The 20,292-nt window shown below is 52.3% G+C and overlaps 2 protein-coding genes across 22 annotated transcripts in view; both read left to right on the forward strand.

Annotated features, from left to right (window-relative positions):
- Nucleotides 1–73: 73 nt before the first annotated feature.
- Nucleotides 74–11,756, forward strand: Rpl22 (ribosomal protein L22). 5 transcript variants are annotated; one of them, XM_063288475.1, is made up of 4 exons: nt 74–3,637; nt 5,170–5,274; nt 7,565–7,683; nt 10,139–11,756. In XM_063288475.1, the coding sequence occupies exons 1-4, from the start codon at nt 3,626–3,628 to the stop codon at nt 10,281–10,283; spliced, it is 381 nt and encodes a 126-aa protein (XP_063144545.1). In that variant the 5' UTR covers nt 74–3,625; the 3' UTR covers nt 10,284–11,756. The 5 variants fall into 5 exon arrangements, with proteins under 5 accessions (XP_063144545.1, XP_063144544.1, XP_063144543.1 ...); XM_063288474.1 differs by having other exon boundaries at nt 2,028–2,419; XM_063288473.1 differs by having other exon boundaries at nt 2,044–2,419; nt 7,559–7,683.
- Nucleotides 11,757–16,492: 4,736 nt separating this feature from the next.
- The window catches only part of Chd5 (chromodomain helicase DNA binding protein 5), a 50,855-nt gene continuing 47,055 nt past the window's right edge, over nt 16,493–20,292 (forward strand). For 15 of the 17 annotated variants that reach the window (XM_017593639.3, XM_017593647.3, XM_017593648.3 and 12 more), the window contains exon 1: nt 16,493–16,854. In XM_017593639.3, coding sequence (XP_017449128.1) covers nt 16,776–16,854 — 79 coding nt within the window. In that variant the 5' untranslated portion in view covers nt 16,493–16,775. Of the gene's footprint in view, nt 16,855–19,437; nt 19,586–20,292 lie in introns of those variants that run through there. The other 2 variants (NM_001271226.2, XM_017593644.3) reach the window with 2 other exon arrangements.

The raw sequence follows: 20,292 nt of genomic DNA on the forward strand, positions 1-20,292 counted from the left end.
GGCCCTGGGCTAGGAAAATGTGTGTGGGGAAGGGAACACTGCAGGATGAATGGAGTCGTCTTCCCTACAAAGAGGGGCTGGCGACACCTCTTCTAAAGCAGCAGGCAAAAGTTGGAGTGTCCGCCGTCTCTTTGGGCACCAAGGGAGAGCCATTAACTGTGAGGAAAGGTTAGCAAGGCAGCCACACTCTAGTCAGGAGACCCCACACAGCTCCTGGGGTACTGTCAAGTCCTAGTGAACTCGTAAGCTGGAAATAAAGGTAAGTCTGGGCTGGTGACAGGGCTCAGGGGCTGGAGATGCTTGCTGACAACTCGGATGACCTGAGCTTTACACACACACACACGGACACACACACACACACACACACACGGACATACAGATTTTTTTTTTTAAACTTGAAAAGGGGCATGAAGCTCAGTGGTTATCGACTGCCTTTTGTTCAGAGGCGTTTCGTTCTGTTCCCAGCACCTACATCAAGTGGTTCATCAATGACGGTCACTCCAGCTCTAGGGCATCCGATGCCCTCCAAGAGCACACACACACACAGACCACTCCCCATCCACGTAATTAAAAAAAAAATGCTGCCGTGTGGTGGTGGTACAATCAGGAGGCAGAGGCAGGCTGATCTCTGTGAGTTTGAGGCCAGCCTGATCTACAGAGCGAGTTCCAGGACAGCCAGGGCTGTGACACAGAGAGACTCTTGTTTTGAGAAACAAACAACCAACAAAGTGAAGTTCAAGACGCATTTAATATTCTAATATTTTATTTATTTAAAGTATACTGTCGCTGTCTTCAGACACACCAGAAGAGGGCGTCGGATCCCATTACAGATGGTTGTGAGCCACCATGTGGTTGCTGGGAATTGAACTCAGGACCTCTGGAAGAGCAGTCGGGGCTCTTAACCGCTGAGCCATCTCTCCAGCCCCATAATGTTCTAAACCAATTGAAAACCAGAGCCCCAGAGTCAGGCGCAGCACAGGGGAGCTTGGCCCCTGTAGCCTAAAGGCCTTTGGAGTGTCTCAGCTGGTGAAAAATGTGAAGGGTATCAGACCGCTTTCCCACCATTGCAGAGTCGCTGAGGATCGCATCCATCTCTGGCGTAAGTAAGGAACAAACTGTCTTGTTCTCCTCTGGGTCCCGTTTCCTCGTCTTTCGTTTTTCCTCCTCTGGAGCCACTTTCTCCCTCAGGAAATTAGGTTAGATTCCAGGAAAGAAAAACAAGACCGATAAACATCTTTAGCACAGGCTTCAAAAGTGTCCCCCCAGGCAGGGTGAGCCTTGAAGGTCAGGTCACCTTACCCCTGAGGAAAATCGCTTGGAGCAGGAGTGACCTCTAGGGAACTGACTGCTTCCTTTTAGCCTAGACAGCCTCGGCTGCATCCCGAAATGCAGACAGATTACCTGGATTACCTGCTCTGCGTGCGGTGAGCCCTCCAGCCCCTTGCTGCCTCTCTTTTCTTGTTTTCTGCTTACAGATAGACTTGGACTTGCACGATCCCTTTATCTGTCTCCCTAAGAAGCCATGTCGATTACATTGTGTTTCTTTGTTGTCTTTCTTTGCTAGCACAGTGGACAGGCCAGTGTCTAGGCTCTTGGGACTCCTGGAGCTGAGGGCCTTTGCCCTAAATAAATCACACGTTGAACCTTCCTAAGCTAGGGGCTGAGTTCTCTTTCTCCCTAAGACAAACGGGGTCCTATATTTGTAGTAATCCTCCTGCCTCAGCCTCCCAAGTGTCTCCATTACAGACACAAGCCACTGTCCACGCCCAGCTTTTGTCGGTGGTTTGTTTTTTTTTTTTTAAACAGGATATTTAAGGGATTGTTTACTTTTTTTTCCCTCGAGGCTCTTAAGATGGCTCAGAGGTTAAAGATGTGGAGCCTGACACCCTCGAGTTCGCATCCCCAGGACTCTCACAGTGGGAGGGGAGAACACTAAAAAAATGGCCTCTACCTCTGCACAGGAGCTGGGTATGCTCCCCCCATCAAAAATGATAAACAAAATAGTTTTTAAAAAGTTTTTTTTTTTCAGGTCTAGTCAGATGGCTCTGCAGTAAGGGTACGTGCCATCCAACCTGAGGATGTGACTTCTTGGGAGGGAAGGGACTGACTCCTACAGGCACAATGTAGCATGTATGAACATGGTGCTGTGGTCTCAGATGTGTTGGGCTGAATTTATAACTATTCCGGAATATGTGCTATCCTCCAGTCACAGGCTTGACCGAGGCCGTAGCCCCTCTGAAAAGCTGAGACACTGTGAAGAGGGTAGGGTTATCTGGGGGCTCTGAGGGAGAAGGAAGATCTGATTCTGCAAGTACTGGAATAACTGAATATCAATGCTGCTTCTGGGATGTTCAACAGCCCCCGACAGAATGAAGCAAGAGTAACGCCAGCCCCCTTCTTTGGCTGCCAAAGCGGAAAGGTTTGTAGCGGAAAGGTTTGTATCATGCCTGTAATCTCAGAATTTGGAAGGATGAGGCAAGAGAATGTTGAGTCTAAGGCCAGCTTGGGGTAGATGGTGATTTCCAGGCCAGCCTGGGCTATGGAATGATGTGGAGTGAGGCTCTGTCTCAACCACACTAAACCAAAATGAAGGCTATCAAACCAAGCAGGAGAGAAAGCAGACAGGGACTTGAATCTGACCAACCAGCATGGTATGTTTCCTTCAAAGATTATAAGTCAAAGCTGGGCTTTTACGGGATCCAGGTAACAGAACTGGATGGTGTGGTCACAGTTCAGGATCCTAGAGGACATATAATTAATCCTCTAGGAACACAAGGGGTCATGTCACCTAGGGAGGAAAATCCTCACTATGCACATTTGACTGATGAGCATCAGTAAGGCACTCGACAGTGCTGAACCGGACCCTGCATTGACCAGATCCGGGTGGTCCTGGAAAGCCAGCGGAGGCTTTTTGGAACTGGGGAGCTAGAAGGAGCCAGCTTGAATTTAAGGGTTCAAACTGGAGCGTGCTCCTGGGGGCAGGAGGAAGGCTAGTCACATGGTTGGTATGATCTTCCAAGCTGGTTGTTTTCTATCGGATGAAGAAATATGGTAGTACAACTCCCCACCACCACCTTGGCTGGCCTGGATGGAACTCGCTGCTGTAGATACTGTAGCCCAGGCTGGTCTCTAACCAGATACGCTGGTCTTGAGGCGTCCTCCTGCCTCTGCCTCCTGAGTGGTGGGATTACAGGCTTGAGCCACCAGGCCTGACTGACACTGGGGATTCTAAATTTCTCTGTGGTCGAAAAGGGATTGCCCAAGTCTCCTTAAGATACTGTGTTCGATTCCTATCCGGCCAGCTGGTGATTTGTTTAGGGAACGTCCGTCATAATTCTTCAACACTTTCAAAAGTAGAGCTAACCCCTTTATTTCTCTTTGGGTTCGCCCAGTCTCCCTCAGTCGTTCGCAGTGGGACAGCCCAGCTGACTCCTCCCCTTCCCGACAGCCGACTTCGCGCTGGGAAAAGCAATAGCTGCCCGATCGTTCCTTAGGTGGCAGGGAAGGGCGATCGAGAGGCAGGGCTGATCGATTAAAGTTGCCTGGCTCCTTGCGTGCACCGTGCGCTGCGGGCTCTTCGCGCCTGCGTAGTGCGCCCCCCTCCCTTTCTGCCTCCTCTGCCGCCATGGCGCCTGTGGTTAGTATGGCTCCGCGTGCGACCGCGGCTCCGTGAGCGGCACGTGGGCCTGGTGGGCTGACTCGGGCTCAGGCTCGCGTGGGGCACTGCGCTTTGCAGCGTCAGGCCCTGGTGGCCTGGCAAGCGGGGCGGAGGAAGCCGGGTCCGCGGCCGGGTCCAGCACGTTGTGGGCGGAGGAGGCCGCGGCTCGACGCGGTGCGGGAGAGCCCGGAGAGCTCGAGGTGGCGGATCGGGCTCCTGCTAGCGGCCCGAGGGAGCTTAGAGGCTGCAGACTGGATATCGCCGGAGCCCGAGTCCAGTCCCGGACTCCGGGCAGCGGGCCCGATTAGTTGGGCGAGGGGCGGGGAAGACGGATGTGACCTGCCACCCCGGACGGCCGAGTGGAAATGGCCCTCCACCTGGTGGCCGGGCTTCAGGGACGAGCTTTGGGCTTGAGGAGTCTTCTAGCACCCCTCGAGGAAACTACTTTTATTAGGGTGCAGGTCCTTTCAGGCGTTGGGTGAAGAAGGCCCGATTCTATTCTCTGGGCTGAGTGAGACTGGGTTTTGCAGCACCTTCGTATCAGGCTGTTCTTGGAGATCGCTCTACTTGGACGAAGTGGTTTTAGGTGGTGCTTTGTCTTGTAGTTGGGACTCTTAAGGTGCATTTCCGATCGTCTTCATCTTTCTACCTTGGCTTTCCAATGCCTGTCCTTTTCTCGGGACTAGACTTTTTAGCAGTCAGTCATTTTGGTTGGTAGGGGGAAGACACATTGGGTAGAACAATTTTGTAATAACTGAAAGGTTGACTCAGTGCAAGTTGTGGACGGTCTCTTGAACATGAAGGGAAATAGTGTGGTTTGCATGAACTGCAAAACTTGAATAGCAGAAACCTAGGTGAGTTTTTAGAAGTTTCAGGGGTTTGTAGAGAGACGATTGACGGATGTTAACTTTGTAAAAGTCAACTGGACCCTCTTAGGTGTAGTTTTGGAAGTGCTAAATCACGAGTTAAGCCAATCCAGCTGAAAATCGTTGACCACACTCTTAACTTTGAAGCTGGCATAGAAAGCAGCTAGACTATTGTTTGATTCCCTCTGCCACTAACGAGAGGGTCTGGGATGTGGGGATTAAAAGCTAGGTCAATGAAGTGCTGTAGTCTGAGGCCTAGGATAGATTTCACACTAAAGTTGAGTGCGCAAAGCACTTGTGAGAAAAATAAAAGTGGTGTTTCTTGGGGGTTGGGGGAAGAAACGCTCCTTATTTTGGTTCATGTGCTGGCGGACCTTAGTGCTTGTAAAGACGGGGTGTCTGGAGAGGTTGATCGGGACAAGTGTGCCAGTGATCCCCCTTTCCTGAGCACCCCGAAGGGAACCCATCTCAGCCTCTTTGGGTTTGTATTTGTAAGAACTTCTTGCCTCTGACGTGATTGGGTTTTTAAAGTGCGTGTGTGAGTGTGTGTGTATATGTATACATGCATACATACGTGTGTGTGTGTGTGTGTGTGTATGTGGGGGGGACTGCCTGAGGCTTCATCTGTTTTTTGTATACTCCTAGAAAAAGCTTGTGGCGAAGGGGGGCAAAAAAAAGAAGCAGGTTTTGAAGTTCACCCTTGACTGCACTCACCCTGTAGAAGATGGAATCATGGATGCTGCCAATTTTGTAAGTGACATTCTGCTGCTCTGCAGTGGGGATCCTGTCGGGGTACAGCTTGTTGGGCACTCCCACTTTCTCACTTAACCAGAGCCAGGGTGAATGAGGTATTTGTTGCTGAGTCCCTTGAGATAGAAGTGCAGTGACCCATTGCACTCACTTCCTTTAGTCTCTATGGGCAGCCATGTGATGGCAGGAGCTCGCCACAGTACTGACTCCCGAGTGTGTTTGCCTTAATCTGCATATTTGGGGCATGGGGGGGGGGGTTTAAAGATTTTTATCTTTAAAAATTTGTGTGTGTATGTATGTTTGTTAGCTGCATGTATGTGTCCAATGTGTGTGTACAGTGCCCATGGAGGGCTAGGGCGTTGGTTGAATCCTCTGGAACTGGAGTTACATGTGATTGTGAATGAGAACCCTGTTGGTGCTGAGAACCGAACCCTGTTCTCTAAAAGAACATGTTCTCACCACTGACCCATCTCTAGCCCTGTCCTGACCTTTCCCCCCTTTATTTGACCCTAATCCCCAGTGTCCTGTGTTTCCCTTAATTAAAATCACTAGGTGTCTGCGCTCCGGAGACTGAGGTCTTTGGATGTAAACATCCTCTAAGTTCCCAGTGTTTTTTCACATTCCAGAAGGTTAACTGTTAAGAACATTCCAAAAAATTTGAAAGTTTACAGGGATAACATAGCCATTAATTAATATTCAGTACAGATGGGCTTATTCTTGTGGCTACTAACCTTGTCAAATATGCCTCTGTTGGCTCCTAATTTCTTTATCCAGCAACTTCTCCATGGCTTTGGTCCTGCACGTCGGTGGTTTCTTTTTTCTTAATTAAAGGTTATCATTACCTTTTTTGATGTATATGTGGTGACCACACCCTTACCCCAGCACTTGGGAGGCAGAGGCAGGTGGATTTCTGTGCATTTGAGGCCAGCCTGTCTGCACTGTAAGACCTAAGTCTGTATACCACATGCGTGCCTTATGGCCCTGGAAGCCAGAGGAGGGCGCCAGATCCCCTGGAATGGGGGTTGCTGCCAGCGGGTGCTGGGAAACAGACCCAGGTTTCTCTAGCCCTCGGTGTCTCCTTTCTGTCGGGCATTTGTTGGCTGGCTGCGGCCTCTTTGTTCAGCAGACCACTCCTTAGTGTGTCCATCTCTGCTAAAGAATCCCTTCTAGATGACTTCTGTGAGAAGTTGGGATTTGTTTTCTAATTCCCCTGCTCCAGCATAGTTTTGCAGTGGAGTTTTAAAAAGAGCTGAGGACACTTTGGTTTTCAGTTGTCTTGGGAGTTAACTCAGGCGCTCCTTAAGTGCGCACTCTTACCTGCCACCGAGCCATCCCCAGTCCTTACAACTGTAGTTCTGGGCTGAGAGGGGCTTCGTCTCATTGCAGTGGCCAACAGAACAAAACAAAAAGTCCCTTTTGGACGGAAGTCCCTGCAGCCTGAGGTGAATGGCTTGCTTGCCTTGGCTCACATGGTGCTTTGCAAAGTTTGTCTGGGCTCATGGGTCCCTGTCGCTCCTGCGGTACCATGCGGGTGACTCCAGGCAGGTCCGTAAGTGTTTTGTCTGTGTTTGTCTTGGGTCGTTACTAGGTGAAGATTGGCTTTCTCTGCCAGTGCTAAGAACCGGGCTCTGTGCCCCTTAGGCTCAGAAGCTGCTTGCTGCCTTGCATGTTCACATACAAGTTTGGCTTCCGTTTATTCTTGACCCCTTGTGCTTGTTTTTTACGTTGAGGTCAGGAACTCAACTGTGTTGCTTACTTGTTACACTCTGAAAGTGAATGAACGTACTACCACCTAAGCCTTCCGTGGGGGCACATTTACTCCTGCATGGGACCAGCCAGGGCACCATCTTCAGATTGCATGATGCTATGTTGAGCAGTGCCATCGTGATTTTCCTTGTAAGCTTCATGATCTGAGTCTGATCCTTAGAGCCTGCTGAGAGGAGGACTCCCAAAGAATCACACACCACAGCACACGTACCCACATACATGATGTGGACTTACATAAGAGCCTGCTGAGAGGAGGACTCTCAAAGAGTCATACACCACAGCACACGTACCCACAAACATAAAGTGACTTACATAAGAGCCTGCTGAGAGGAGGACTCCTGAAGTTGTCCACTGGTCGTCAAACACCACAGCACACATATCCACATACATGATGTGGACATACATACACACAAATTTTAAAGACTGGCGATTTTAAAGAGATCTGTGGGTTATTGTGGGGAGAATGTTTGAGCTGGTCTGCCTTTGAGACGGTAAAGCTCGTTGGTGATTTCTGCAGGAGCAGTTCCTCCAGGAGAGGATCAAGGTGAACGGGAAAGCTGGTAACCTTGGCGGAGGGGTTGTGACCATCGAGCGGAGCAAGAGCAAGATCACTGTCACTTCCGAGGTGCCTTTCTCCAAAAGGTATGGGAGGCGACCCTCCTGCTGGGTGTTGGCAGTGGGTGAGCATGTGTGAGCAGACTCAGTTTCAGTTGTGTGCATGTGTGCTTGGGTGACCTGGAGCTCGGGGGCCCCCAGCTGGAGTCGCCCAGCATAGGTGGGGGATCTAAGCTCTGGTCCTCTAAAGAGCAGTGTGTGTTCCTCTCTGCCTGAGCCTCCTTCCAGGCCTGTGATGCGTTTATTTGCCTTGTGCTTATTTCTAAATTTTGTTCACAGGCTGCAGTATTTCAGTTGTAGAAGTGATGTGGATTTTGCCTATGTTTTTTGTTTGTTGGTGTGTTTGAGACCAGGCTGGTCTAGAACTCAGAGAGTTCTGAGGCCTCTGCCTCCCCAGTGCTAGGATTAAAGGAGTGTGCCACCATGCCTGGCTATTAAATTGTTGACTTCCATTGCTGTTAGGTCATGGTGGAGACAGGGTGACAGCCCCTCCCCTGTCTCAAGTAGCTTAGATTCACATGGTAGCTGAGATTGGCCTTATCTCATCTCCTGAGAGCTGGGGTCACAGGCGTGTGCCACCACACTTGGATGAGAGCTGGGGTCACAGGCGTGTGCCGCCACACTTGAATGAGAGTGTTCATCTTTAATTCTAGTTGTGTTTCTTGTAAGTGCTCCTGTGGCATTGAGAGATCTAATGCCGTTGTGGATGGGGTGTGACATCCCCTGATGTATGAGGGTGCAGGTTTAAGCCGGGGCAGTGGGATGGGTGAGGTAGGCTTTGTCCTGATGAGCCTGTGGGATGAGGCTGCTGTCTTCTTGTGACTTTTCCCTGACGCACCCTCATTTCCAGCACGTTCTTTGCTCTGTGCAGGAGGGAAGGGGCTGTGGTTGGGATTTGAAGGTTCTTCTCTACCTCAGGCCTGTCCTCACAAACTCCCTGCTTTAGTCTCCCACAGCATGGCGGCCTCCTTCTGTTTTGAAGACTGGAGCAGAGCACGAGGCTCTGTACACAGTGGGATGGAGTTAGTTCCAAGGGGTCTGGATAAGTTGCCTTGAGAACTTGGTTGTGGCTCAGGCAAGCCTTGAACTTAGCATTTTTCCTGCTTCTGTGTCCAGAGTGGTGGGGCCACCGGCTGTGCACCATGTCTGCTCACCGCTTTGTTGATAATAATGTTATTTTCTGAAAAATCCAAAGGTGTTCCCAAGTCTAGGACAACTTTTTCCTTGTCTCTGATCCTGTTTTACTGTGAGTTTTAAAACTATGGAAAGTTTTGAGTTAAGCTCTTCAAAGCAGGGTCTGGGAAAAAGAAAACCTGGTTTTATGTAGCCCAGGCTAGCCTCAGGCTGGCGGGAATCCTCTCAAGTACTGAGGTGGATGGGATGCAGCTGCTTTTCTGAAGGGAAGACTGGGCAGAGCTGAGCCCTGTAGAGTGCCTTGGACGGCCGCCCGTGAGACTGTTGGTCAGTGTGGGTCCTTGGTGGGCCAGTGTTAACTTGCACTGTTTTTAAGACAAGTTTTCTATGTGTAGCCCTGGCTGATCCTAGAACTCGCTCTGTAGGCCAGGCTAGTATCGAACTTCCTAGAGATCCGCCTGCCTCTACCTCCCAAGTGCTGACATTCAAAGGTGTGCGCCACCACCACTCAGCAAAAGCAGGCATCTCGCGGCCTGTTTTGTGGTGGGAGAAACTGAGGTTTGGTGAGCTGGATTTGTGCAGTCTCCTCTTTAGGACTGAGAAGAGCCAGCTGTCGGGGTCTCACCTCGTGGCGTCTTCAGTAGTTGGTAAACACAGTTGGGCTCGTGGAAATGGCAGTGAATAGCAGGTAGATTTTTAGAAATTGTAATGTGGCTGAGAGCAGCTCCGGTGTGGGGAATGCTTGTCCCGCATGTGCTATACCCTGCCTTTGACCCCAGCAGAGGAGGACAAACCTGAAGACATTGTAAAGGTAAGACGGACCACATAAGCTCGTGGCCTCAGCTGACCTGGGCAGATTATTTGCGGCCAGCCTGTGTAATGGTGGGACCATCTCCTAACACGCATGTCTGGGTGGCACGCGATGTGTCCATGGGTTGGGCAGTAGCCATCCCATCTAAGACATCAGAGACACAGGCACACGGTAATCAGCCTGGAGAGCTTCAATCGCCCACCTCAGGGAGGCTGCAGGATGCGGAAGTGCTCGGAGTTGCTTGGGAGGTTAATGGCTCTCAGCAGAGGAGTAAGGCGTGTATAATTGTCAGCTTACCTGTGTGATCTTTCTTTAGTGGTCACTGCAGGCCATTTTGTAGGTGTCTGCTGATGTGTTCTCACTTTTATTGTCAATTTAGGGATGTGTGATAGACGCTTGCCTTGTTAGAGCACTGGCTTGGGTGTACTTGGTCTGAGAAACATCTTAAAATTGTTTTCAGTGTGTTTTATGAAGTTTAGTGTTTGAAAATGCAAAAAAAGCCAGCAGTCTAGTGTAGTTCTTGTGTTTTCTCTGCAGGTATTTGAAATATCTCACCAAAAAATATTTGAAGAAGAACAACCTCCGAGACTGGCTGCGCGTCGTTGCCAACAGCAAGGAGAGCTACGAGCTGCGCTACTTCCAGATCAACCAGGACGAGGAGGAGGAGGAGGACGAGGATTAAGACACATTGGTCTGCCATGTTTTGTATTAATTCATAAATAAAATTTAGGAACAAAACCCGGTGGTTTATCCTTGCATCTCTGCAGTGTGGGTTGGACAGGGTTGGAAAGACAGGACTGGGGTTTAACTGGGCTGCTGCTCGCTTGTACATAGACAGTTTTCTCTGCTCAGAAATGTCAGTTCTCCAGTCGTGATGTCCGAACAGAAGAGCCAGGCTCAGGGGCTGCATCTGACACTGAGCAAGTGGACTAGAGGGACGGTCGTGAACTCTGACCAGCCTGAGTCTTACAGAACCTGGTGCTTGGTTGTTTTATCTGGTGCCTGTCACAAAGGAAGGTTTGAGATACAGTGTGGTGCTCCTCAGAAGCAAACAGGTGATTTCTTTATGTGATTCCCACCCCCAGGAAAATGGCAGCCAGTAAGACAGGTTTCAGGGTCTCCAGGTTGGAACACAAGTTACTCACAATTGTGTGTACTAACCTTCTTCCTTCCTATTGAAATAAGAGGGGGTCTTTCAGTATTACTGCTGCATATTCTGCCTTTTATTAAAGAATCTGTAAGTACGCTGAGCATTTACGCGTTTAGGTGGCTCTGTATGGTGGGTGAGTCAGGGCGAGGACTTGTGCAAATCTTTGCCAGGAGCTGTTTGTCTAGCCTCCAGCAGAGGGCGAGGAGGACAGCTTCCACATGTTCCCAGTAGGGGGAGCCCTTCCATGCCAAGGAGGGAACACCAGTACTGGTGAAGGAGGGCGTGTTGTCACAACTGGACTTTGACAGAAGTAGTCCGGGGTAGAACTGACTGATATACTCCAGGTTTGATCCGAATCACTGGAGGAATCAGTCTAAGCTGTGTGAACCTGCAGGGTCCTGGGCATGGAGGCACTGGGGTTTTATCAAAGGTTACCTTGGAAGAGTTCCCAACACATAGGGTGCTCCTCTGGTCAGAAGTTGTGCAGAAGCATCTGCTTGCTTTCTAACCATAGTATGCAATGCTTTAAGGGCTCGCTCACAGCCGGTGGCCACACTCGAGGCCTGGACACCAAATGTCCGAGGTCCTCAAATTTAAGCTGTTGAGGCTTTTTGAGCCCCGTGTGGCAAAGGCTCTGGTGTTTTCTATTTCTATGCAAATTTCTTGAAGCAGAAATGTTACTGTCTCTCCTCTGTCCTTGGAGGAGGAGGCCTTTCCTCCCAACTTCAGGTGCAGCCCCTCGTGATTAGCGTCTTAACATTTGTGACTTGGGTTTGCTGATCTCCTTTGTTACATTGGTGTACCTCGTAGTGGTTTTTAGTTTGGCTGTAAATCATTAACCCTGGGTTGGTTAGCATATGCTTCTAAAAAAAAAAAAATGGTCCCAGATTTTGAAACTTGTAATAAAATGGAAACTCGATGGTTTTTATGCCTTTCTAACTCTTGTATCTGAATGTTGATCACTTTTTGTATTAAAGTGGCTGACACATGGCTACTGTCACCGTGCAAGGCTTTTCTTCTTTTTATACTTCACGCACCTTCGCCTCGCTGGTTAGCTGCACTGGGCACAGAGAAAAGTGTCTCCTGTCTCTCTCTCATCTCTCCTTTTGTACAGTTGAGCCTCCCTGAGGTTGGCTGTGCCCGGAGAATTGCTTTCCAAACAACTGACTTTTTCCGATGGGTGACATGGAGTGAACTTGAATTCTGTTAGACCTACCGGAGCCGCCGTATCCAGGCCCCTCCTAGACCCGTCTCCTTTATGTCTGTCTGGCCTTGTGCCTTACCTGTCTTTATCGGAAATGCTGGCACAGAACACCGGGGTTTTGAGCTGTGACTTCAGTTCACGGAAGTCATGAAACTGGCACAGGCTCCTTCCCTGACAGCTGCGGTTGCTCCAGGTGCCTTCCCTCCCTCTCTCCAGTGTTGGTGTAGCCCAGGAAGTAAGTATGGGAGGTCCTAGTGTGTGCTTCCAGAAGCCCCTCAGAGCCCCCACCCCTGCCTTTTGTAGCTTTCTCCCCAGCAGTAGCTAAGCAGTTGATGCACAGGGTCCCCTGCTGGTTCCTTGGCAGAGGTGCTGAGAGCCAGCCCTGACCAGACACCTCTTGCTGTCTGGGGTGCTCAGCCTTTTGAACTGAGTGGGGCATAGTTTACCGGAAGGTGAAGACCCTGGCAAGGAGGGATAGTCAGAGAGCCTAGGAGTTAGTGGGTGGCCCCTCCGAGTGAATGAAGCAAGCAGGGACCTGAGGGGATGGCGGTAGTGGTTGTTGGTTGTCTCCATAAAAGGTTGCAGGTAGAGGGGGCTGGGGAGTTGGCTCAGTCAGGAAAATACCTCACAAGCTCGAGGACCTGAGTTCGGATTTTCATTACCCACATGGTACAGTCCGTTGTTCCTGTAAACCCTTTGTTGGAGAGGCAGAGTCAGGAGGATCTCTGGGACTTACAGCCTGTCTAGCTGATCGCCCAGCTCCAGGTTCAGTGTGAGACCCTCTTCCGGAAGAGCATCTGGGTTCACTTCCCCGTGTCCATATGGCCACAGTCACCAACATCTGTGTGACTCTAGTCTGGCGTCTGGGCACTGTGTGACTGGAGGCAAAGCCCAGAAAACACATCTTAAAATGAAAAATAAATAAATAACACCGGGCAGCGATGGCGCATGCCTTAAATCCCAGCACTCTCGAGGCAGAGGCAGGCGCGTCTCTGAATCTGAGGTCAGCCTGGTCTACAGAGCAAGTTCTAGGGCAGCCCAGGGCTGCACAGAGAAACCCTTGTCTTGGGAAAAAAAAAAATATGAGAGAGAGAGAGAGAGAGTGCACGCACATGCATGTGTGCATGCACTAACAAGACCGCTCAGCAAACACAGGCACTTGTCTTCAAACCTGAGTTTGGTCCCTAGAACATATACAGTGGAAAAGGACCGACTTCCATTAAATTGTCCTCTGGCCTCCACCTGAGCACCATGGCATGCCTGTGCCCACTTCCCTAAATAAAAAGCATGTAAAGAAATAAGGCTGAGGGACTGGAGAGATGGCTCAGCGGTTGAGAGCAGTGACTGCTCTTCCGGTGGTTCTGAGTTCAATTCCCAGCAATCACATGGTGGCTCATAACCATCTGTAATGGGATCTGATGCCCTCTTCTGGTGTGCCTGAAGACAGCAACAGTATACTTACATATAATAAATAAATCTTAAAAAAAAAAAAAAGGTAGAGAGCCACTGAGGACTGAGGAAGGCCACGTTGATGCTGGTTTCCATGAGCACCCATAAAAGCACACGCTGAGGGCTGCCCTAAATGATGCCAGGATACTGCTGCAGTTTGAGAGCTCTGAGTGAGGATGTCTAATCCAGCCATGTTTGTCTAGTGAGCCTAGGCAGAGCCTAGCCTAGAGTTTGCCCAGCCCGAGCCTAGGCAGTGACAGTCAAATGCTTCAGGCTGACTACTGTCCTCACCGAAGGGCCGTTGCTCCAGGGTTCTCGGTCTGAGAAGTTCTGGCCTTCCTCACCATGTCAGGTAGTCTGAACAAATTAGACAAAAATGTCCAATCTGAGCCAGGTCTTGGTGTCTACAGAGGGACACTGACCTTCCTTCTACCCACAGGACAACTGGCAATCCTGAATGGTTGTGCCCTGCTGAGGGGAGGGTGCCCAGCAGTTCTGATTTCTAGGTACAGGCTATCCACTGCTCTCAGAGTCCAGCATCAGGTAGTGGCCATTGGTGTGGAGACAGACTGTTGAAGTTATAGACTCTAGACAGTTCCTGGGGGTGCGTTCACACAGCCCAGGACTGGAGGCTCACACAGCCCAGGACTGGAGGCTCACACAGCCCGGGACTGGAGGTTGTACTGTGTACAAAAGGGGACCAGCTATTTCAATTGTCCAGAAACAAACTATGTCTCAAATTTCATAAAATGTTCTGTAACAGATCAGAAATAATTTTATTTTTGAATTGCCACTGAAGTGTAATTACAAGCCCCGTGGTCAGCAAACACAAGACTCTGTCTCCTGATAGGACCTTAATGAGAGGACTGGTCACAATAAGTGCAGTTTACTGAATGCTTGCCTTTCAGTGATTGCTTTTTAACATCAGGCACCCTGGGTCCATAGTCACAAAAACGCTCATTTAATAGCTTAATAAGAGGTGTCCTTTGAGGGGTTGGGGATTTAGCTCAGTGGTAGAGCGCTTGCCTAGGAAGCACAAGGCCCTGGGTTCGGTCCCCAGCTCTGAAAAAAAAAAAGAACCAAAAAAAAAAAAAAAAAAAAAAAGAGGTGTCCTTTGAAAATTACTGGAGGTTTGCAGTTAGCACACACACAACCCACACACATTTCCCCTACCACTCCAGGTTGGGTCTTTGATCATTAGCTAATGCTACCCCAGACCCCAGTGCAGTCACTGGGAAAGCACCCTGAGTACACATCTCATCCTGACCCTAATTTGCTGCAAATTAAGCAGTTGGAGTTCTTCTTGAAGTATCTTGACTTTCTTAGCCTGGCCTTAGGAGTCAGAGTCAAGGTTAATGGTGCATGGGTGCATCTGCATGCCTGTGTACACACGGGATGGGGACGTCTTTCTGGTGTTGAGAAGTAGGACACAAGTTTCTCTGAGGCTGGACAGGGGACCTTCAAAAAGGCTTAATGTTCAACAACAGAGAAATCTTAGGGGCTGGTAATGGAGGGCAGACATGTTCAATTGAGCTTGGGCTTTTCTTTCCTGGACCCTTAGTGGTCAGGGGTCAGGGAGACAAGCGGTCTGGGGAGAGCCAGCGAGCCGCCCCCCCCCCCCCCGGGAGGATAGAGACTCAAGCCTCAGCAGACTGAGGCTCTCTCCCTGGCAGGAAACAAGGAAACAGCCCAGTGGACCATTCGGATCCTTAGCTATCTTACTCCTGATGGCTGGTCCTTTTGCCTTGTGCAGGGGACCTCTACTGTCCTGGGAAGTGTAAAAGTGATCTGTGACACAGAGGGAGAGTCCTAGTGTCCTGTCTGTCCATCCTGAGAGGCTGGGCAGACCTGGCTTTGCTCAGGAACGAGTGAAGGAAAGGTTTTCTTTGGGGTGTCCCCACAATTTGTACAGCATGAGAAGAAAGCTTTAGCAAAGGCTCTTGCAACCCTTACGAACTGTCGAACTGTCTCGGGGCAGCCTGGTGACTGCAGCCATCTCAAGAGATCTTGTCTTGTACCGAGGACACTCAAACTGCTACAGATCATATGGTTCCCCAAAGGTTCTAAGACGGGGAAATCCCTCCTGGTGACAGCTTTGGACACTAGAAACTGTTGCTCTATATGGCTCAACTGGTCAGCTCAGTCCTGTGCTCCTACCCTCTCAGAGCACCCAGGACCTGCTCCTGCTGGCAGCAGTGAGGTCCACTCCCTCAGCGTGTGGACAGAAGCAGGACACGAGGATGACCCACACTCTACAGGACTGGAGAACTGGCAACCTCCTGCTAGCTCAGGCCCCCACAACTTCTGTGCTCTTAAAGTTGCTGTGAGGCTGCACCCCGTTGAAAGCTCTCATTTAAAATTCTAGTCTTGTTCCCCAGGGCTCCAGCAAAGGCATCAGCATCGAGCTTCACCTTTAACAAGCCGGGCTGGCAGCCGCCAACCCTTCCGCTAGGCGACAGGTGTCCTGAGTGGCAGTCCAGGGCACAGACCATACAGAGCCCCAGGGAACTGGATGTGTTTGAGCTGGACACAGCCCAGTTCTGAAAAGAGAGCATGTGGGGGGTGAGAAGCCACGGAATTTTCTGGATAAATCGTACCCACTGTCACCAGAGTGACCCTTAAGTGTGAGCCACATTTTCTTGGACTTCTCTTCTGAAAGGGGTTTAAAAACGTGATAGCCTGAATCCGAGGTGGGGTGAGTCCGCTTCGGAAAAGTGGGGCAGTTTATGGCTCACCACCCATCCGGCCTCTCGGGCCCAAGTCCCTTCGCGGGCAGGGTGGCAACAGCTGGCTGGCCCTGCCTGGGGTGTGCTCGGGGATCACCGCCTGGACTCCCCCTGCGCCCTTGCCATCGAGCCCCCGCAGCCAGCTCTGCTGTCGTGTCTTGGGTCCGGCGGGCACCTGGACGGCTCCCGGCACCCGCCCCTCACCGCGCGCTCACCCAGCTGCCCAAGACTAGTCCCCCCAACTTGTTCTCCGCTGTTAACTAGTCGCGCTGGCGGAACGATGGGATGGGGTTGCCACAGCAACCAGACTGGACGTCACAATCCGGGCATGTGTGCCGCCCCCCCGCCGTGCCGCCGTGCCGCGGGCGCTGCCGCCGCCACCCTCGGCCGGCTGCGGGACTCGCGCTGCGGGGCGCGGTGGGCGGAGCGGCCCGGGCTTGGCGGGTGCGGGCAGAGGCGGCCGAGAGCTTGCGGGGTCGACACGGGGGGGTGGAGGTTTGGGGGGCGGGGGGGGCCGGCGGCCGCCATCTTCTCGCCGAGACCGCCTCGCCCGCCGCGCGGGTCCGTCCGGCAGCGCACGGGTTAAGGCTGGCACCGCGCCCGGCGGGAGGGGGGCGCCCACCTCCCCTCCCCCCCGCGCCGGGCATGCGGGGCCCGCTGGGCACCGAGGAGGAGCTGCCGCGGCTGTTCGCGGAGGAGATGGAGAACGAGGAGGAGATGTCAGGTGAGGGGGCGCGGGACCTGCGGGCCCGGGACGCGGGAGGGGCGCGGGGCTGCGGGCTGCGCTCCCGCCCTGCTGGCGCCGCGCTGGCCAAGGGCGCAGGGCCGGGCGAGCTCCGGGGCGCGGCGCGCGGGGCGGGGTGCGCCGAGGACCCCCGGGCGAAGCCGTGGCGGGGGCCTGCGCCGGCTGCCGAGCGGGAGGGGGCGCGGCGAGCCGGGGTCAGCCCGCGTGCCCTTGAAGGCGGCGGGAAGCGCGCGCCGCGGGCGGGGCGAGGACGGGCGGCGCGTGGGGAGCTGGCGATGCCCAAGCCTGGGCGCGCGGGCTCCGCTACCGGCGCCTGACAGTCGCTCCCCAGCACTTTGCCCGGGCCGCCCTGGGTGCTAGGCACGCTGGTGCCCGCCGGGTTCCCAGCCCACCCTGCTTCCTTGCCTGTGGGCCTGACGCCCCAGGGCCACCGCCCCTGCCCTTGCCAGCTGCCTCTCTGAATTCAGCCTCCTTCGTGTTTGTGCCTCAGGGGTTACCTTGCAGGATTTTTCAGTTAACTGGCTCCCGTCCTGGCAGGGCCTCACCCTGTCAGCTGCCCTCCCTCCCTTCTGAGGGGCATCACTTCTCAGCTTCTCAAGTCCATGGCTCCTCCTGGACTTCTGAGGTACTTGTGAGAGGTTAGAAGGGCCCCCTTCTCCCAGGAATCTCCATCCCTGAGGATGAGACTATTTAACACACTCACACCCCAGTTCCTATTCTGCAGGAGAGCGCACTACCTCCCAGGCTAGCATCTTCACCAAGGGCCACACCCCCTGCCCCCAGTCTCCTCCTCAGCTGGCTAGCTAGTTGGTTTAGTGGATTTGATGCTGTCACTGGGGCCTGCTGCTCAACCCCTCCCCTTTCATCCAGGCCGAGAGCCTTCCATGGGGTGAGGTGTGCAGGGGCATGGTTTCCTGTGGCTGACTGCTCCGAAGCAGCCAGACCCTCTGTCTCCGAGAGGAAGGCAGAAGGCCAAGCACATGAGAAACCTGTGGCTGTTTTCTACTTGGGAGCCTGATCTTCAAAGATCCCTGGTGGTGATTGGGGCGTGGCCTTTTGTGGCATTGGCAGGGGCCATGGACAACTGACTTTGGATCATCAGACCCGTTCCTGGGTCTTCAGTTACCCCAACTGTGTTCACCTCCTCCTTGCTGCCTGGTCTTGCTTGCATCAGGGTGTAGGGCTTGGTGAGGTCTTGGATGCCCCCAGAGAAGTGGACACGGTCCTGTCTTATTCCAAATCTCCAGAGTAGGTAGGGAGTTGTCCCTTGGGGCCTTCAGGAGTACTTCCAAGGCCATACAGAGGAGGAGACACTTGTTCCTGTCACTCTAGTCGGGAATTCAGGGCCCTGTCTACCAACCACTCCAACTGCTTTGCCCCCAGAGCCTGCCAGGATTCAGCACCTTGCCAGGCCTCTGGCCTAAGTTTCCTTCCCCCGCCCATAGGCTCCCTCCAGAACTTTCCAGTGGTCAATGACCTTCCTTCCTTAGACCCAGACCATTGGTCCACCTGGTCTTCCCATTGCTGCTTCTCCTCACACAGCCTCAATGGGCTCCAACTCCTGATGCCTGATAGTATTGCTATGAAACCCTGCAGGCACCATCTTGTCCTGGGGCCCTGGCTTTAGCCTAACCTTTACCGGGCTCCTGTCCTTTGCTTGCAAGTTTGTTCTGTCCACCTAGGTTCCAGCTGCATTGCATTATGGGACACCCTCTTTCTTCTTCCGGGGTTATTTGCTTGTAGCTTGTTCTGTTCTCTGAACCTTCTGTCAGCCTCCCCTCCCCCCCCAAGTAGAGTTCCTAATTGCAATCTGGACAGAGGATACCTGAGAGATTGTGAGAAGGGGTCTCTAGGTCACCCCTGGCTCCCTGGATGTGGGGACATCCTATCCCAGTCATGTCTGTTGGCAGTGTTGTCTGCCTCTCATGGCCTTCTGCAGTGTTGGGTGGAGTTCCAGGAAAGTGACCTCTTAGCCCCCTGGAGCCAGGTGGGAGGAACCAGTGTTCTGGGAGCCTCACTCAATCGTCAGAGGTTGGACTTGGGTTTGTTGGAGTCTGCGCAGTGTGTTTCCTACACAGTGCTTTGCTTTGGTCAGTTCTCTAGTTCTGTGGAGGGTGGGTGGGCCTGCTATGAGGAGGAGCGTCAGATAGGCTCCAACCTCTTCTGGCTTGGAGGTGTGCAGCTGCCAGATTCCCGGAGGAGTGTGCTGGTCAAAGGGAGGACTTAAGAGTTTGATGGATGGGGCTGGAGAGATGGCTCAGTGGTTAAGAGCACTGACTGTTCTTCCAGAGGTTCTGAGTTCAATTCCCAGCAACCACATGGTGACTCACAACCATCTGTAATGGGATCCGATGCCCTCTTCTGGTGTGTCTGAAGAGAGCAACAGTGTACTCATATCTATTAAATAAATAATCATTTTAAGAAAGAGTTGGATGGACGGAGGAAGCCTTAAGTTGCAGCAATGTTCTGGATAGTCCTGGGGTGTTGGGAAGTCCCTCAGTCCCTCTGCCTCAGTGTCCCCCACTTGTAGAATGAGTCTGGCACCAGCTACCTCATAGAAGGTTATTATGAGGTCTCGTAAGAGAGTACACGTAGAACGTCCAGGTCACAGTGCCCAACACGTCACAGCTGACCATGGCAGGTGCGACTAGCATCTAAAGGGGGAGCTGGCTCCCTAAGGACATGCTCCTGAGACTTGAACTCTTATCCAGTAAGTGCTGGTCAGGGGACGTGGCTGGGGAGGGACTGCCTGAGGAGGGGCTGAAGGCAGAGAGGAAAGGGCTTTTCCTCAGGGGTGTGCTCTGCTGGGCTGGAGGTCTCCACGGTTAATTGGAGAAACCATCAAACTGATGAGCCCAGCCTGTCTTCTTGCTGGTCCTGGGGAGACAGGTCCTTGTCTCTGTCCTACAGACCTCCCTGTGTGAGTGTTTCAGGTTCCTTGGGGTCAGAGGTGAGGATCTGACTCACCATGACTCGAAAAGGCCTGCACTTCTTCTTCTTCTTCTTTTTTTTTTTTTTTGGTTCTTTTTTTCGGAGCTGGGGACCGAACCCAGGGCCTTGCGCTTCCTAGGTAAGCGCTCTACCACTGAGCTAAATCCCCAGCCCCAAGGCCTGCACTTCTAAGCTGGCCCTCCATTTAGGGTAGGGATGTTCCAGGGAGCTTGACTCTTTCAACACCCACCCAAGCATCAAATTATCAACCTACAATACCAACCACTTAGCCATCCTGCCACCTATCCATCCACCCATGCACCCACGCATCCATCCACCCACCCATCCATCTATCTATCCATCCATCCATCCATCTATCCATCCATCCATCCACCCACCCATCCATCCACCCATCCATCCATCCATCCACCCACACATCCATCCATCCATCCATCCATCCACCCACACATCCATCCATCCACCCAT

The sequence above is a fragment of the Rattus norvegicus genome, chromosome 5 (genome assembly GCF_036323735.1).
Source record: "Rattus norvegicus strain BN/NHsdMcwi chromosome 5, GRCr8, whole genome shotgun sequence".
NCBI classification, from domain to species: Eukaryota; Metazoa; Chordata; class Mammalia; order Rodentia; family Muridae; genus Rattus; species Rattus norvegicus.

Excerpts from the sequence above, each read along its gene's own strand:
- Rpl22 (XM_063288473.1), top strand. The coding sequence starts at position 2,348 with ATGTTCAACAGCCCCCGACAGAATGAAGCAAGAGTAACGCCAGCCCCC. Across the intron at positions 2,420-5,169 it reads TTGGCTGCCAAAGCGGAAAG|AAAAAGCTTGTGGCGAAGGG; the intron begins GTTTGTAGCGGA and ends GTATACTCCTAG. Across the intron at positions 7,684-10,138 it reads GAGGTGCCTTTCTCCAAAAG|GTATTTGAAATATCTCACCA; the intron begins GTATGGGAGGCG and ends TTTTCTCTGCAG.